This window comes from Piliocolobus tephrosceles, chromosome 8 (genome assembly GCF_002776525.5).
Source record: "Piliocolobus tephrosceles isolate RC106 chromosome 8, ASM277652v3, whole genome shotgun sequence".
Classification (NCBI taxonomy): Eukaryota; Metazoa; Chordata; class Mammalia; order Primates; family Cercopithecidae; genus Piliocolobus; species Piliocolobus tephrosceles.
Genome location: NC_045441.1, coordinates 11637500 through 11654995, shown reverse-complemented (window position 1 = coordinate 11654995; position 17496 = coordinate 11637500). Strand labels below are relative to the sequence as shown.

The 17496-nt window shown below is 54.2% G+C and overlaps 1 protein-coding gene across 1 annotated transcript; it reads right to left on the bottom strand.

Annotated features, from left to right (window-relative positions):
- Positions 1–209: 209 nt before the first annotated feature.
- On the bottom strand, positions 210–16791 carry SSC4D (scavenger receptor cysteine rich family member with 4 domains). Its single transcript, XM_026456668.2, has 10 exons — positions 16590–16791; positions 12695–12730; positions 11981–12286; positions 10286–10363; positions 8794–9108; positions 6341–6418; positions 5054–5128; positions 4627–4938; positions 3171–3248; positions 210–1247 (listed from the first exon to the last, which is right to left on the bottom strand). The coding sequence occupies exons 1-10, from the start codon at positions 16753–16755 to the stop codon at positions 931–933; spliced, it is 1761 nt and encodes a 586-aa protein (XP_026312453.2). The 5' UTR covers positions 16756–16791; the 3' UTR covers positions 210–930.
- Positions 16792–17496: the final 705 nt, after the last annotated feature.

Genomic DNA, 17496 nt, shown 5'->3' with positions numbered 1-17496 from the left:
GGAGTTGGGTTAAGGGACTCCCTAGGGGCCATGGAGGCCTGACACCTTGACTCAGCATTTCCAGGATGCGATGGACCTGCTGAGAGCTCTCGGATGATGTTCTTGAACCGTCCTCCATCCCGAACCCTGTTTCCTCCTGAGAGTCCTGCCCAGAGTCTCTCCTGCTGCCACAGAGAATGCATGTGTGCTCAGACAGTGACTTCAGTTACAAGAGAACGGGGGACAATGCTTTATTGACTTGGCACCTATGAACGGGTGGCTACAGGCCCCCAGGGTTCTTTGCTCCTGCAAAGTGGAGGCTCTGTGGTGGGGACGGCATAAATCAGAGATGCTGCCAGCTGCAGGGAGGGGCCACTGTCCCTGCTTTGGCCCCTCCCCCAGTCCCCTTATCCAGCCGAGCACCATCTGAGTGAGTCCAGGCCCTCGCGAAGCAGGGCAGGGCAGGGACCCAGGTTCCTCTGCAGCCCCTGAGGGCCCAAGGTAAGAGATGTAGGCCCCTCCTGCCTTCCCTCGTCTTGGGGATCCCAAGATGGATTGGGGGAAGAGGAGATACCCCATTTAAAGAGCCCCTGAGCCTCCTGGATCTAGGGCAAGGAAGGCAGGGGCTGGTGCTATAAAAAGAGCCCCACCAAAGGGAAGAGTTAGGAATCATTTCTCTTCCCCTCGTTTTGGTTTTGGCTGAGCAAAACCATGGGAGCTTTCACTGAACTGGGCTCACAATAGTCGATGACAGGCTGAGGTCACGCAGTAAGTGGATGGGGGTACAGCCAGGCTCCCCCACACAGGACTGCACTGTCTGGGTAGGCTCTCTCCCAGGCAAGGGAAGAAGGGGCAAAGTGAGCTGTAGTCGTCACAAGAGGAGGGCTTCCTGGAGGAGGGAGGGCAGATCACAGCTCCTGGAAGAAAAGGTGGTGTGTAGAGCGGGCTGGGTCATGAAGGCTGGCACAGGACACCGGCATCCTCACTGTGGTCGCAGTTGTGGGCATCCCAGCGGATGTGAGAGCAGAGCAGCAGGGCACTCTCTTCCCCACGGCACTTGACATTGTCCAGGAGAATGGGGCCTCGGCCTGGGCCAAAGTGAGCCTCACCAGGGGCTGCGAGGGCCTGGCCACAGCCCAGCTGGCGGCACAGGACACCGGCTGCCCGCAGGTCCCAAGCATCATCACAGACAGTGCCCCACCGTTGCCCTAGGTAGAGCTCTACACGCCCCTCACATCGGTGGGCTCCGTTGACCAGACGTAGATGCCCTGTGGGGGGACAAGGGCTGGGTTGGAAGGGGCTGGTCCATGCCTGGCCACTCCCAAGCTAGGCCAGGTTGGGAGTAAAGAGAGGTCTGAGACACTCTGAGCACTGTCCTAGCAGCCACTAGATGAAGGCAGACACATTAAATTAAAGTAAGATTGGCACTGGCTGGGCACAGTGGCTCACACCTGTAATCCCAGCACTTTGGGAAGCCGAGGTGGGCGGATCACAAGGTCAGGGGATCAAGACCATCCTGGCCAACATGGTGAAATCCCGTCTCTACTAAAAATACAAAAAAGTAGCTGGGTGTGGTGGCGGGCACCTGTAGTCCCAGCTACATGGGAGGCTGAGGCAGGAGAATGGCGTGAACCTGGGAGGCGGAGCTTGCAGTGAGCTGAGATCTGGCCACTGCACTCCAGCCTGGGCGACAGAGCGAGACTCAGTCTCAAAAAAAAAAAAAAAAAAAATTGACGCTGGGTGCAGTGGTTCATGCCTGCAATCCCAGCACTTTGGGAGGCTGAGGAGGGAGGACTGCTTGTGCCCAGGAGCCGGACAGCAGCCTGGGCAACATAGCAAGACCCTGTCTCTAAAAACAAAACAAAGCAAAAAAATAAAAATTAGCTGGGCATGGTGGTGGTGGTGTGTGTCTTGTAGTCCCAGGTACTTGGGAGGCTGAAGCAGGAGGATCGCTTGAGGCCAGGAGGTCAAGGCTGCAGTAGCCATGATTGTGCCACTGAATTCCAGCCTGGATGACAGAGCAAGACTGTCTCAAACATAAATAAGATGGGGCCAGGTGCAAAAGCTCATGCCTGTAATCACACCACTTTGGGAGCCCAAGGCTAGAAGATCACCTGAGGTCAGGAGTTAGAGACCAGCCTGGCCAACATGGTGAAACTCTGTCTCTACTAAAAATACACACAAACAAAATTAGCTGGGTGTGGTGCCACATGCCTATAATCCCACCTGGTGGGGAGGCTGAGGCACGAGAATCGCTTGAACCTGGGAGGTGGGGGTTGTGCCACTGCACTCCTGCTTGGGTGCAAGAGCAAGACTTCATCTCAAAAAAATAAAATAACAAATAAATAAATAAGATGAGCATTAGTCCAGACCCAGAGTCTCAGGACTGGGAGAAAGCGTGCAAACATTTTTGAGTGATCTGCGAGTGGGGGAGAGTGCTTTATGTCTGCTCTCTCCCTGGTTCTCTGCTCGTAATCCCAGTACCCCAGCCCCAGGCCGGTTGTTTGGAGACTGTGATTACATCCTGTTGTGTCCCCTGGAGGTCATGATGGTCTCCATGGTCTCCCCAACCCCCTGGGCTCCCAGAACTACATTCTGAATTTTTTCATTGCTCTGCTCAGGACAGGATCCTTATCCCCTCATTCTTTTTTTTTTTTTTTTTTTTTTTTTGAGACGGAGTCTCGCTCTATCACCCCTGCTGGAGTGCAGTGGCTAGATCTCAGCTCACTGCAAGCTCCACCTCCCGGGTTTACGCCATTCTCCTGCCTCAGCCTCCCGAGTAGCTGGGACTACAGGCGCCCGCCACCTCGCCCGGCTAGTTTTTTGTATTTTTTAGTAGAGACGGGGTTTCACCGTGTTAGCCAGGATGGTCTCGATCTCCTGACCTCGTGATCCGCCAGTCTCGGCCTCCCAAAGTGCTGGGATTACAGGCTTGAGCCACCGCGCCCGGCCTATCCCCTCATTCTGATCTCACCTCTAGAAATCTCCAGATTTCTCTAGTTTAAAGCTCACCTCCTTCTTTCTGGATACCATATTCCCACAAAGGAGGCCTGAGACCAACCAAAAGGACAAGACTTCCAGGTCCCGGTGTTAATCTGCTGAGCTTTATAACCCAGGCTGTGACTTCCCCCAATCCATGTCCTTCAGACCCTCATGCCTCCACCCACTTTCAGGGGATTATGGGCACCTACCGTCTCTGGGCCGAGGAGTGGGCACCCGCGTGGTCTCAGAACCGTCCTGCTGGACTTGCAGTCCCAGCTCCTCTGGGCCTGGTTCAGGAAGGACAGAGATAAAGAGGTGGCTGTCACAATGGGGAGCATGTTCCTTAGGGCCAGGTCCCCTCGTGCTCGCCCCAGGAAAGCCTGTCCTAGGGACAAAAAGGACTTCACAGGTTCCTGAAGAACTGCTCCCCTTGATCAGAAATGGGGGTTGTGTCACTGGGTGGGGGCAGTGGCTCACACCTGTAATCCCAGCACTTTAAGAGGTCAAGGTAAGGCTGGGCATGGTGGCTCACGCTTGTAATCCCAGCACTTTGGGAGGCTGAGGCAGGTGGATCACCTGAGGTCAGGAGTTCGTAGACCAGCCTGGCCAACATGGTGAAACCCTGTCTCTATTAAAACTACAAAAATTAGCCGGACATGGTGGCATGCGCCTGCAGTCCCAGCTACTTGGGAGGCTGAGGCAGGAGAATCGCTTGAACCTGGGAGGTGGAGGTTGCAGTGAGCCACTGCACTTCAGTCTGGGTGACAGACTGAGACTCCGTCTCCGGAAAAAAAAAAAGTCAAGGTGAGAGGATCGCTTGAGACCAGGAGTTCAAGAGTAGCCTGGGCAAAACAGCGAGACCTCATCTCTATAAAAAATACAAAAATTACCCAGGCACGGTGGCATGCCCCTTGTAGTCCCAGCTACTCTGGAGGTTGAGCGGGGCAGGACTGCGTGAGTCCAGGAGTTTAAGGCTGCAGTGAACTATGATCGTGCCACTGCACCCCAGTCTGGGTGACAGAGCAACACTCTGTCTCAAAAGGAAAAAAAAAAAAAAGAAATAAGGGTTGTGCCTCTCCAAACCTTGGCCCCAAAGCAGAACCTTTTGTGGCCAAAACTATGGGAAGTAGGGCCTACTAGCCCTGGGGCACCAAATGAGGGGGAAGACATCAATTCCCACAACAATCAATGAATTTCACAATGTTCTGCCAAACTGCAAACACCCCTTTCCATTGATTCCGCCCAAAGGTCACACGCTAGCTCTGGTAAGGGTGATCCACTCTCTGCTTAATAGAGTTTTGCTGGGTCTAGGTTTAGCCGGGAGCAAACAGCCCCGCCCCTTACGGACTTGATGCCTTTCTCGAACAGGGATCGGCCTTAGCCCTGACCTTCGGACACCGCCCCGCACCGCTGCACCACGCGGCCCTCCCCAGGCCCCGCCCCATTTTCCACTGCAGCAGGCTCCCCGTTCCGGCCCCGCCCCGCCGCGCAGCCGCAGGGCGCACGGACGGCGGGGCGGCGCCCCTCTGCGGAGTGCGCATGCTCCCCGGGCGGCCGTGCCGCAGAGAGGCCTCACGCGTGGCCCCGCCTAGGCCGCGCCCGGCCCGGCCCCGCCCCGCCCCGCCCCTCCCACGCCGCAGTGCGCGGCCCCGCCGGCGGCCTCACCTGCGCAGAGCGCGCCCGCGTCCTCGTGGTGGCCACAGTTGTGCTGGCCCCAGCCCAGGTGGAAGCACTCACTCAGGCGGGCCTCGGTGCCGGCGCAGCCCACGTTGTCCAGCAGCACGGGGCCGCGGCCGTAGCCGAAGTGGCCCAGGCCCGTGGCGCCCAGCGCGGGCCCGCAGCCCGCCTCACGGCAGGCCACGCGCGCGTCCGCAAAGTCCCAGTCATCGTCGCACACGGTGCCCCAGCCCCCGGCGTGCAGCACCTCCACGCGGCCGCGGCACGGGCCCGGGCCGCCCACCAGCCGCAGCCGCCCGCCTGCGGGGTGCATAGGCCGGCGGCCAGAGGGGCTGGGCTGGGGCTGCCGGCTCCCGGGCAGAGCCCCAGCCCTACCCTCCCCCACCCCCCGCAGACCCCGGGCACCGCCACTTACTTTTCTTCCCCGCGGCCCAGGCGGCTGTGGTGAGCAGTGCCGTCTCCCGGGAAGGCTGGGGGCCAACTCCTGTAGCTGCGGAGACAGGGCATCTAGAGCGTTCGTAGGGAACGAGGAGGCCTTCTGTCCTGCAGCAGGGCACGGGGACGCCTACCAAGACCCCCCAACCCTACCACACCCGTACCCCCACTCAGCTGCAACCCCAGAGTCACTGCGTTGTCTGGCGCGCGTTGGGATCTCGGGGAAACTTGATTGAATGAACCGAAAGCTAATTCTATGTATTACCCTAACTTCAGGTCCAGGGATAGTTCATATCCTAATTTCAACTGCACTGCTAACCTTGATTCAACCTTCGTCTCAATCGACTCCCTCGTAAAGTCTCTCAATTCCCAATCTCAGCATCGTCCCATTGAAAAAAAAAAAAAATTAACTTTGAGACGGGGTCTTGCTCTGTCACCCAGGCTGGGGTGCAGTGATGCGATCATAGCTCACTGCAGCCTAGAACTCCCGGCCTCAAGCGATCCTCCTGCCTCGGTATTCCAAAGTGCTAGGACTGGCGCAAGCCACGATGTCCAGCTAGTTTTATTTATTTATTTATTTATTTAGATACAGAGTCTCGCTATGTTGCCCAAACTGCAGTGCAGTGGTGCAGTCTGGGCTCTCTGCAACCTCTGTCTGCCGGGCTCAAGCGATTCTCCTGCCTCAGCCTTCCAAGTATCTGGGATTACAGGCGCCCGGCTAATTTTTGTATTTTTATTTATTTCTTTTTAATTTTTGTATTTGTAGTAGAGATGGGATTTCACCATGTTGGCCAGGCTGGTCTCAAACTCCAACCTCAAGTGATCCACCTGCTTCAGCCTCCCAGAGTGCTGGGATTACAGGCGTGAGCCACTATGCCTGGCAATTTAAATATATATATATATTTAGAGACAGGGTCTAGCTGCGTTGCCCAGGATGGTCTTCAGCTGACTTCAACCGATCCTCCCGCCTGTTTCCCAAAGTGCTGGGATTACAGGAGTGAGCCACCACCCACATCCCAAATTTTACTTCTGTGCTTTGAAGAAATCTCTTACTGCCTCCTCCCACCCCGCTGAAGTTTTCAGAGCTCTGAGTTTCATCATCCTTGCTCCGTCTGCTCATAATTCTCTCACCCACCTCTGCACCATCTGGCCAAAGCCCTGGCCTGTTAGCCAGGGCCCCCGCCTGTGGATCCAGAACATTCTTCCCAGTTCCCAGCCGCACCCACCGTGCCCCTAACATTCCCACCTGGAGGGCTGAGCTCTTTACCGGATGGATCTGTGTGCCAAGCCCAGTCCTCTCTTGTGGCCGAGGATGGCAGTGCTGTGAGCGTTGGGGGACCCAGGACTAGGGCAGGAGAGAAGGGGCAGGGTCAGAGGCTGAGATTCTGGTCCCTGGTCAGCCATGGGCTGTCAGGGGAGGATAGGAGGGTCTCCCTGGAGGAGAGAATAGATGTTACTTCCAGGTCTGGTAGCCCAGCCGCAGCAGGGGTCTAAGGAGGCCTGTCCCCACTTTGATAGTGGGGAGGACCATACACAGTCTTGAATTCCCTGAGTTCCTCTTTTCTTTTTATTGAGACGGAGTTTCGCTCTTGTTGCCCAGGCTGGAGTGCAATGCTGCAATCTCGGCTCGCCGCAACCTCTGTCTCCCAGGTTCAAGCGATTCCCCTGCCTCAGCTTCCCAAATAGCTGGGATTACAGGCGCCCGCCATCACGCCTGGCTAACTTTTGTATTTTTTTAGTAGAGACAGGGTTTCACCATGCTGGCCAGGCTGGTCTCCTGACCTCAGGCGATCCGCCCATCTCAGCCTCCCAAAGTGCTGGGATTATAGGCGTGGGCCACCGTGCCCAGGCCATTATCCCCCTCTTACAAAGAAAACAAGGCTAGCAGGGCAAGGGCCATGCCCAGGGTTAGCAGGGGCTCTGTCAGGGCTCACTGAGACAGACTTCTGCCCTTCTACAGCCCCTCTTAAAGTAAAAAAAAAAAAAAACAAAAAGACAACTAATCTCAGGCCGGGCGCAGTGGATCACGCCTGTAATCCCAGCACTTTGGCAGGCCGAAGCGGGCAGATCATGAGGTCAGGAGATCGAGACCATCCTGGCTAACACGGTGAAACCCTGTCTCTACTACAAATACAAAAAATTAGACGGGCATGGTGGCGGGTGCCTGTAGTCCGAGCTACTCAGGAGGCTGAGGCAGGAGAATGGAATGAGCCCAGGAGGCAGAGCTTGCAGTGAGCCAAGATCATGCCACTGCACTCCAAGCTGGGCAACAGAACGAGACTCTGTCTCAAAAAAAAAAAAAAAACAACAAACAACAAAAAACTAATCTCTGAGGGGGAAATGGGGCGGGGTGAGGCCTCACTCGACTCGGGAGGTAGGGCTCAGATACCGGACCAAATTGAGGACTAGCTGAAACAGGGATGGGGTGGGAGTGCCTCTCCATGAGATACGCCCACCCGTGTGCCATGTCAGTTTACCATTGCTGTGGCAACACCTGGAGTTACCGTTCCATGGCAACACAGACAACCCAAAAATTACCATTCTAGTTCTTAAAATATCTGCATAATCTGTCCCCTAATTTGCATATACTTGAAAGTAAATAGAATTACGACTGCAGACCTGTCTCTGAGCTGCTACTCTGGGCACACTGCCTATGGGGTAGCCCTGCTCGGCAAGGAGCAGGGTCTCTGCTGCTGCTGTGCACTGCCGCGTCAGTGAAAGCTGCTAACACCAGCTGGCCTTTAAATCCTTTGCTGAGGGACACCAAAAATCCTACTGGACTAAGCCTCAATTTGGGGGCTCGCCTGCCTTGCGTCAACTGTGTGACCATGGGCAAGGCTCTGACTCTCTGTGCCTCGGCTTTCCCACCTATACACTGGGAATGATTGCCCTTAGTTTGCTATGAATTATGAGTTGTGGTCAACCACTTTATCTCTTACAGAGCAGAGTCCATCTGTGAAATAGCATGATGGGCCCTATTATTCCTCTTTGCTGAGAAACCCTCCCAAATTGGAGAGGGCCCAAGTGGGGAGAAAATATTATTATTAGAGCATCACAATGACAGAGGGTTGTGCTAGGTAATTCTGTGAGCATTAGAGAATTCTGGAATATCTCTAGGGCAATTCTAGAGTGTTACTCTGAGTGTTATTCTAGAGTGTTACTCTAAAGTGCTCCAGGAACGGTACTTGCTGGAACGTTCTAGAGGCATCCTTGGGATATTGCTATAGAATTCTTGAGTATTGGTGAAGCAGTAGAGCAGTTTTTGTTTTGTTTTGTTTGTTTGCTTTTTGAGACGGAGTCTCTCTCTGTCGCCCAGGCTGGAGTGCAGTGGCGTCAGCTCGGCTCCCCGCAACCTCCGCCTCCTGGGTTCAAGCGATTCTCCTGCCTCAGCCTCCCCAGTCGTTGGTATTACAGGCGTGCACCACCACACGCGGCTAATTTTCGCCATGTTGGCCAGGCTGGATTAGCGCAGTATTGTTACATAGACATGGAATGTACCACGAGGAGTTCTGGGATATTCGGAGGCACTTTCAGTATAGTACTGAGATACAAATAATTTTGGAGGCTACCTGGAGAGTTCTGGGGAGCATCAAGACAGCCAAAGCACTCTCCACATTCACCTGCCCACTCAAGCCTCCTCCTCCAGCATTGGCGCAGGGCCCCGCCCACCTGCCCCGCCTCCGCCCACCGCCCACCGCCCACAGCCCCTAGAGCCCGCACCTGCGCAGAGCGCGCCCGCGTCCTCGTGGTGGCCACAGTTGTGCACGCCCCAGCCCAGGCTCTGGCAGGCTGCCAGGCGGGGCTCGCCGCCTTCGCAATGCACGTTGTCCAGCAGGATGTGCCCCGTGCCATAGCCGAAGAAGGCGTTGGTGGTGGCGGCCATGGCCGCTCCGCAGCCCAGCTGACGACAGACCACAGCAGCATCCGGCAGCCCCCAGTCGTCGTCACACACGGTGCCCCACAGGCCACCGTGCAGGATCTCCACTCGGCCCTGACACAGGTTCGCGCCCCCTACCAGGCGCACGCTGCCCTCACCTGGGGACGGGGCGGGGGCAGGGCGCATGTCCCACTGGCCTCTGCTCCCGTCCAAACCACAAAGGCAGCCCGGTATCCCAGGACCTACAACCCATGGGCGTCTTCTCACCCTGCTGCCCAGGGTACCGCCTCCTTGGTCCAGACCGGGGGTGGCTTGTGGGATCACAGTATCATCCCTGCCTGAAATCAACCCCCCTACCCTGCTCCCTGTCTCCTGGCAGCCTGGGACGTGCTGCTTTCTCATCTACTGCAAATGACATCCTCAAGATACGGTGCCCACACCTCTTCCTCCAGGAAGCCCTCCCTGATCTCCTGAGGAACGGGACCCTCTTCCACCTCTGGACTTCCTTGCCTCTTTCACTGTCCCTCTTTTAAAGCACTTTTCATTTTCTTGTTCTAGTCATGATCATCATTCTTGGGCTCATCTGACTTTCCTGTGAGATTAAGCTCCAGTCTCACCCCTCACTCATTTTCTCTCTTTGGTCTCACTGTGTCCCCCAGGCTGGAGTACAGTGGCATGATCTTACTGCAACCTCTGCCTCCCGGGTTCAAGTGATTCTCCTGCCTCAGCCTCCCAAGTACCTGGGACTACAGGCATGTGCCACCACGCCTGGCTAATTTTTGTATTTTTTATAGAGACAGCGTTTCACCATGTCGGCCATGAACTCCTGGCCTCAAGTTATCTACCTGCCTCTGCCTCCCAAAGTGCTGAGATTGCAGGCATGAGTCACCATGCCTGGCCATTTTCTCTAAATATCTTTCTCTCTCTCCTTTTTTTTTGAGACGGAGTCTCGCTCTGTCACCTAGGCTGGAGTGCAGTGGAATAATATAGCCTCACTGCAACCTCCGCCTCCTGGATTCAAGCGAGTCTCCTGCCTCAACCTCCCGAGGAGCTGGTACTACAGGTACCCACCACAACGCCCGGCTAATAATTGTATTTTTAGTAGAGACAGGGTTTCACCATGTTGGCCAGGCTGGTCTCAAACTCCCAACCTCAAATGATCTGCTGGCCTCAGCCTCCCATAGTGCTGGGATTACAGGCATCAGCCACCGCGGCCAGCCATTTTCTCTAACTTTCAATCTTCAATTTGTAATCCCTGTCTTCCCACTGCCTAGGATAGGGTGTGAGAGATGCCTTTCCCAAAACCCAGGTGTTGCCCATATTATGCTTACATACTTTTTCCATTCGGCGGTGTCGTAGGGGGTGCTCTACTGGTTAACATCTTCCTTGTTGGGGGCTGCGTTGGCAAGAATTCTGGAAAGGACATGAGGTGGATGAAGGGGTCTTTCTGTTCTCCATCCTCACACCACAGGGTGTTTGGGGGCAGGAGGATGGACCCATAAGGTGCTTGCCCCCAGAGCCTCTCTGGCCACATAGTCACAGCCAGGAACCCTGGGGTATGAGAGGAGAGGGGCCACACCAGAGGCCTGGACTCCTCTAAAGCACAGTTTTTTGTTTGTTTGTTTGTTTTTTTGAGATGGAGTCTTGCTCTGTTGCTCAGGCCGCAGTGCAATGGCGTGATCTCAACTCACTGCAACCTCCGCCTCCCTGGTTAAAACAATTCTCCTGCCTCAGCCTCCTGAGCAGCTGGGATTATAGGCACCCGCCACCACACCCAGCTAATCTTTTGTATTTTTAGTAGAGAGACAGGGTTTCACCATGTTGGTCAGGCTGGTCTTGAACTCCTGACCTCAGGTGATCCGCCTGCCTCGGCCTTCCAAAGTGCTGGAATTACAGGCATAAGCCACCGCGCCCAGCCTGCAGCACAGTTCTTTCTTTCTTTCTTTCTTTTTTTTTTTTTTGAAACAGAGTCTTGCTCTGTTGCCCAGGCTGGAGTGCAGTGGTGTGATCTCGGCTCACTGCAAGCTCTGCCTCCCGGGTTCACGCCATTCTCCTGCCTCAGCCTCCCTAAAGCACAGTTCTTAAAGCAGTTCACCTCCCTCGGGAACTGTTAGCGATGCAGATTCTCAGGCCCCACCCAGACCTGCAGAATCAGAAACTCTGGGATGGGGCCTCAATCTGTGTTTTCATGAGACCCCCTGATTTTCTTGAAAACTAGAAGCACTGCTCTCAGTTTCCGCTGCAGCTCTATGCTACGTGGAGCTCATGGCCAGTGTTACCCCAATAGTCGGTTTTTTGTTTGTTTTTTGAGACAGGGTCTTGCTCTGTCACCCAGGCTGGAGTGCAGTGTCACAATCACAGCTCAGTGCAGCCTTGACCTCCCAGACTCCAGCGATCCTCCCTCCTCTGCCTCCCAAGTATCGGGGACCCCCCACACCTCACTAATTTTTCTGATTTTTCATAGAGATGGGATCTTGCTATGTTCGCAAGATGGTCTCAAACTCCTGGGCTCAAGCAATCTTGCCATCTTGGCCTCCCAAAGTGCTGGGGTTACAGGCATGAGCCACCATGCCCAGCTGATTGTCTGCTTTTAAAACCGGGAGGGGGAACCAGCTTACACCTGTAGTCCCAGCTAGTGAGGCAGGAGAATCCCTTGAGCCCAGGAGTTTGAGGCTGCAGTGAGCTATGATCGCACCACTGCACTCTGGTCTGGGTCAAAGAGTGAGACCCCATTTCCAAAACCTCCAAAAAAAATTTTTTTTTAAGGGAGAGGGGCTCTGCTGGCACAATCAAAGCCTTACATGGAAGCAGTAGTGCTGGTTTCCTTTTGGTCCAAAGTCAGGCAATGACCCAGAAGAATCCCTGGGACCCAGGCTGGGACTCTTCCCCGGCACCAGGCATTGTAGCCTCTGGCCTGATCTGCATGGAACAGCCTTACCCGTGGGAAGTCCCTTCATTTATCTAGCCTACAGCCCTGCTGCCTGCCACAGTCTGTCTGTCTGTCCCCCCAGGTCCCAGGGCTCCACTCACCATCACACAGGACAGCCACATCCTCGTAGTGAAAGCAGTTGTGGACGCCCCAGCCACGGCTGCCACACTCGCTCAGCGCAGCTTCCTGCCCACGGCACTCCACATTGTCCAGCAGGATGGGGCCTCGGCCTTGGCCAAAGGCGAGGGGCCGTGGCACAGGCAGTGCCAGGCCACAGCCCAGCTGGCGACACACTACGTTGGCATCCACCACGTCCCAGTCATCATCACAGACGCTGCCCCAGGAGCCACCATGCATGACCTCCAGGCGCCCCCGGCAGCGGCTGGGGCCCCCCACCAGCCTCAGTTCTGTGAAGAAGGTGGAGCTGGCACCAGGGGGTCACTGAGTGCAACCTCCAGGATGCCCACTCCAGGATGTCCTTTTTTTTTCTTTTTTGGTAGAGACGGGGTCTCACTATGTTGCCCAGGCTGGTCTCAAACTCCTGGGCTCAAGTGATCTTCCTGCCTTGGCCTCCCAAAGTGCTAGGATCACAGACGGGCACTAAGGGACCCAGCCAGGTTACCCACTTTGCCATGAATCCATGGGAACCTTGGGATCAATCCATTCTGGAAAATGGGGAGACTACAGCTCCCCTGAGATGGGGGCATCTAGAGTTAAGGGGGGCTGGTTAGTCATCACTTCCCATGGTTCCCTGTCTGAGACTGGAGTACTTGGGGGACAGGTGAGGGTGAGGAAGGGCGGGACGGGGCACCTACCTGGAAAGGTCAGTGGAGTGGGCTGTAGGGCGCTGGCTGAAACAGAGTGAGGAAGAGCATTGGCTCCTCTGCCCACACCATGGCTCCCTGGTCCTAGGAACACGCTCCCCAACCCCCACGGTCCTCAACATCACCCCCGTCTTCTTGGACTTCAGTACCCCTGCTTTGCCAAAGCCCCATTGTCTCTTTCTCTGACTGTCCTGATTGTTTTCCCTGCCTTACCCCTCTCCTAGTGGTCCCTGGGCCAACCCAGAGAGATCTGCGGGTGTAAATCTGTAGATCTGCACATCTCAAACTAATGCTAAATCCCATAATGACCCCTGTTACCTGCAGGAGTCTCGCCTTCTTCTAGAATCTTCTAACCATTCTGACCAGCCTCGCCTTGCTTTTTTCTTTTCTTTTTTTTTTGAGACAGTCTCTTGTCACCCAAGCCGGAGTGCAGTGGCGCAATCTCAGCTCACTGCAACCTCCGCCTCTGGGGTTCAAGCAATTCTGCCTCAGACTCCCGAGTAGCTGGGATTACAGGTGTGTACCACCACGTCCAGCTAATTTTTGTATTTTTAGTAGAGATGGGGTTTCAGCATGTTGGTCAGGCTGGTCTTGAACTCCTGACCTCAAGTGATCAACCCACCTTGGCCTCCCGAAGTGCTGGGATTAAGGCATGAGCCACTGCACCCGGACTTTTTTCTTTCTTTCTTTTTTTTTTTGTGACAGGATCTTGCTTTGTCACCCAGGCTGGAGTGTAGTGGTGCGATCTTGGCTCACTGCAATCTCCACCTCCAGGGTTCAAGAGATTCTCTTGCCTCAGCCATGTCCTGCTAATTTTTGTATTTTTAGTAGAGATGGAGTTTCACCACGTTGGCCAGACTTGTCTTGAGCTCCTGACCTCAGGTAATCCACCCACCTTGGCCTGCCAAAGCGCTGGGATTACAGGCGTGAGTCAACACACCTGGGCAAGAGCTTTCTTCAAGTCCCAGCTTGGAGTTCCTTCCTCTGGGAAGCCATCCTGGAGCCCTCAGCTAGAAGTGCTTTCTGTTTCCTTTGAATTCCTGGGCACTACATACCTAGGCCTCTTTCGGGGCCTTCTCCCTGGTAATGTGGCTATGCTTGTCTCAACTCTGTGTCCCCAGGACTCTCTGCTCAGAGCCTGGTACTCAGCAGATGTTCAGTAGCTCTACCTTAAATGTGTAAATTGGCTTTGGGATTCATTATATTTCCCTCCCTAAAGATTTACCTATCTGAGCCCTTCTACTTCATTCTTCTTCTTCTTCTTCTTCTTTTTTTTTAGACAGTGTCTTAGTCTGTCACCCAGCCTGGAGTGCAGTGGCATGATCATAGCTTACTGCAGCCTCCAATACCTGGGTTCAATCCATCCTCCCGCCTCAGCCTCCAGAATAGCTAGGACTACAAGCTCCTGCCGCCCCACCCAGCTAATTTTTTTTTTTTTTGGGGGGGACAGAATCTCGCTCTGTCGCCCAGGCTGGAGTGCAGTGGCCGGATCTCAGCTCACTGCAAGCTCCGCCTCTCGAGTTCACGCCATTCTCCTGCCTCAGCCTCCTGAGTAGCTGGGACTACAGGCGCCCACCACCACGCCTGGCTAATTTTTTGCATTTTTTAGTAGAGACGGGGTTTCACCGTGTTAGCCAGGATGGTCTCGATGTCCTGACCTCGTGATCCGCCCGTCTTGGCCTCCCAAAGTGCTGGGATTACAGGTTTGAGCCACCGCGCCCGGCCTTTTTTTTTTTTAGACAGAGTCTTACTCCATTCAGGCTGGAGCACAGTGCCATGATCTCATCTCACTGCAACCTCTGCCTCCTGGGTTCAATTGATTTTCCCACCTCAGCCTCCCAAGTAATTGGGACTACAGGCGTGCACCACCACACCCATCTAATTTTTATACTTTTAGGTAGAAATGGGGTCTCACCATGTTGGCCAGGCTAGTCTTGAACCCCTAACCTCAAGTGATCTGCCTGCCTCAGCCTCCCAAAGTTTTGGGATTACAGGCATGAACCACCGCTCCCAGCCTAATTTTTTGTAGAGACAGGGATCTCACTTTGTTGCCCAGGCTGGTCTCAAACTCCTGGCCTCAAGTGATCCTCCTGTCTCAGCCTCCCAAAGTGCTAAAATTACAGGTGTGAGCTACCTTGGCTGGCCTTGAGTCTTTCTGCTTTAGCTATCATGTATGTCCTCATTGCTTTCTTTTTTTCTTTTTTGGTTTTTTTTTTTTTTTTGAGATGGAGTTTCACTCTTATTGCCCAGGCTGGAGCGCAACGGCACAATCTCAGCTCACCGCAACATCTGCCTCCTGGGTTCAAGCGATTCTCCTGCCTCAGCCTCCCAGGTAGCTGGGATTATAAGGCATGCACCACCATGCCTGGCTAATTTTGTATTTTTAGTGGAGATGGGGTTTCTCCATGTTGGTCAGGCTGATCTCGAACTCCCGACCTCAGGTGATCCGTCCACCTCAGCCTTCCAAAGTGCTGGGATTACAGGCGTTAGCCACTGCGCCCGGCCCTCAGTGCTTTTTTTAGGCGAACTCAGTTAATCATTAGGATAATTTATAAGTCAGGCAGGATTCTACAGACAGGGCAACTTCAGGGTTAGTGAGATTAGATAACTTACTCAGGGCCACATAGCAAATCAAGGGTAGAGCTGAGAGACTACCCAGACAGCCACACTCTTCTTCATCATGCAGTTCTGAGCATGATGCTTGAGAGTGGAGGTGGGAGAGGAAACAGGAAAGTGAAATTTGCCTACCAGGCAAAATGAAAAGCCCAGAAATTCCTCACTTGTGCTCCGGGTATGACAGTTCTGACACTTTCACGTACATTACCTTGTAGAATCCTTATAACCACCCCCTGCAACCTGCACTTGTGTACCCATTTTACTGATGAAGAAACTGAGACTCCACTTCTTCTTTTCTTTTTTTTTTTTTTTGTTTTTGAGACAGAGTCTCGTCCCGTCACTCAGGCTGGAGTGCAATGGCACGATCTTGGCTCACTGCATCCTCCACCTCCCGGGTTCAAATGATTCTCCTGCCTCAGCCTCCTGAGTAGGTGGGATTACAGGTGCCCACCACCACGCCCAGCTATTTTTTGTATTTTTAGTAGAGACAGGGTTTCACTATGTTCGCCAGGCTGGTCCTGAACTCCTGACCTCATGAGCCAGCCTCGGCCTCCCAAAGTGCTGGGATTACAGGTGTGAGCCACCGTGTCTAGCTGACTCCACTTCTTCTTATTTATTTATTTATTTATCTTTATTTCTTTTTGAGACAGAGTCTTGCTCTATCACCAGGTTGGCGTGCAGTGGCGTGACCTTGACTCACTGCAACCTCCACGTCCCAGGTTCAAGTGATTCTCCTGCCTCAGCCTCCCGAGTAGCTGGGATTACAGGTGCACACTGCTACGCCCGGCTAATTTTTGTATTTTTACTAGAGACTCAGGTTTCACCGTGTTGGCCAGGCTGGTCTCAAACTCCTGACCTCAGGTGATCTGCCTGCCTCGGCCTCCCAAAGCACTGGGATTGCAGGTGTGAGTCACCACGCCCGGCCTTCTTCTTCTGTTTGGATAGTCCCTAGGTCATTTGATTTCATCTCTTTTACCAGCTGTCTTTCCAAAAGCCATTGGTGAGCATACCTTCTTTCTCTCCTTCCCTGTGCCCAGTGTCCCCTAACTGCCCATTCCCCGGGTGCGTTTACCTGTCACCTCCAGTACTGAGCCCTTCATTCCCCAAACTCAGACTCCTAGCTCTTTTGTCAACTCTGGGCAAATGTCAGCGTAGGAAAGAACAGCAGGAACGAGCTCATTCACAACCCCCCTCCTACTATAAAGTTACAGCTGGGACAACCCGAGAGCCAGAAAGAGGAAGTGGCAAGGGCTAGCAGGGGAGGACTCACCCAGTGGCAGGAGGAGGAGGAAAGACAGGGCTTGGGGGAGGAAGGGAGGGGCAGCACTCCCATCTCCCCACCTCCACCCCCAGCCCTTCTCATCCGGCTGGGGACCAATTTGCATCTCTGCTTCCTTGCGCATCCAGATGGTGAAGGGTGTTTCAGATGCTCCCATCAAGGCGCCAGGGATGAGTTACAGTTGGAACATCTGAAATTAAAGATCTCAAATGTTGCTGGGCCTCCCAGCACTTCGGGAGGCTGAAGTGGGAGGATTGCTTGAACCCAGGAATTCGAGACCAGCCTGGGCAACATAGTGAGATCCCATCTCTGCAAAAATTTTTAAATATAAGGCCGGGCTGGCCAGGCGCGGTGGTTCAAGCCTTTAATCCCAGCACTTTGGGAGGCTGAGACGGGCGGATCATGAGGTCAAGAGATGGAGACCATCCTGGCTAACACGGTGAAACCCCGTCTCTACTAAAAAATACAAAAAACTAGCCGGGCGAAGTGGCGGGCGCCTGTAGTCCCAGCTACTCTGGAGGCTGAGGCAGGAGAATGGTGTAAACCCAGGAGGCGGAGCTTGCAGTGAGCTGAGATCCGGCCACTGCATTCCAGCCTGGGCGACAGAGCGAGACTCTGTCTAAAAAAATAAAAAAATAAAAAAAATAAGGCCGGGCTTGGTGGCTCATGCCTGTAATCCCAGCACTTTGGGAGGCTGAGGCGGGTGCATTGCTTGAACCCAGGAGATCAAGACCAGCCTGGCTAACATGGCGAAAACTCGTCTGTTTCAAAAAATACAAAAATTAGGCCGGCCGCGGTGGCTCATGCCTGTAATCCCAGCACTTTGGGAGGCTGACGGAGGCGGATCACTTAAGGTCAGGAGTTCGAGACTAGCCTGGCCAACATGGTGAAACCCCGT

Coding starts and splice junctions, on each gene's coding strand:
- SSC4D (XM_026456668.2), bottom strand. CDS start 16,755: ATGGGAGCATCTGAAACACCCTTCACCATCTGGATGCGCAAGGAAGCA. Junction 12,731..16,589: donor CCTCCTCCTCCTGCCACTGG/GTGAGTCCTCCC, acceptor ACTCTGTTTCAG/CCAGCGCCCTACAGCCCACT. Junction 4,939..5,053: donor CTGGGCCGCGGGGAAGAAAA/GTAAGTGGCGGT, acceptor TGCACCCCGCAG/GCGGGCGGCTGCGGCTGGTG.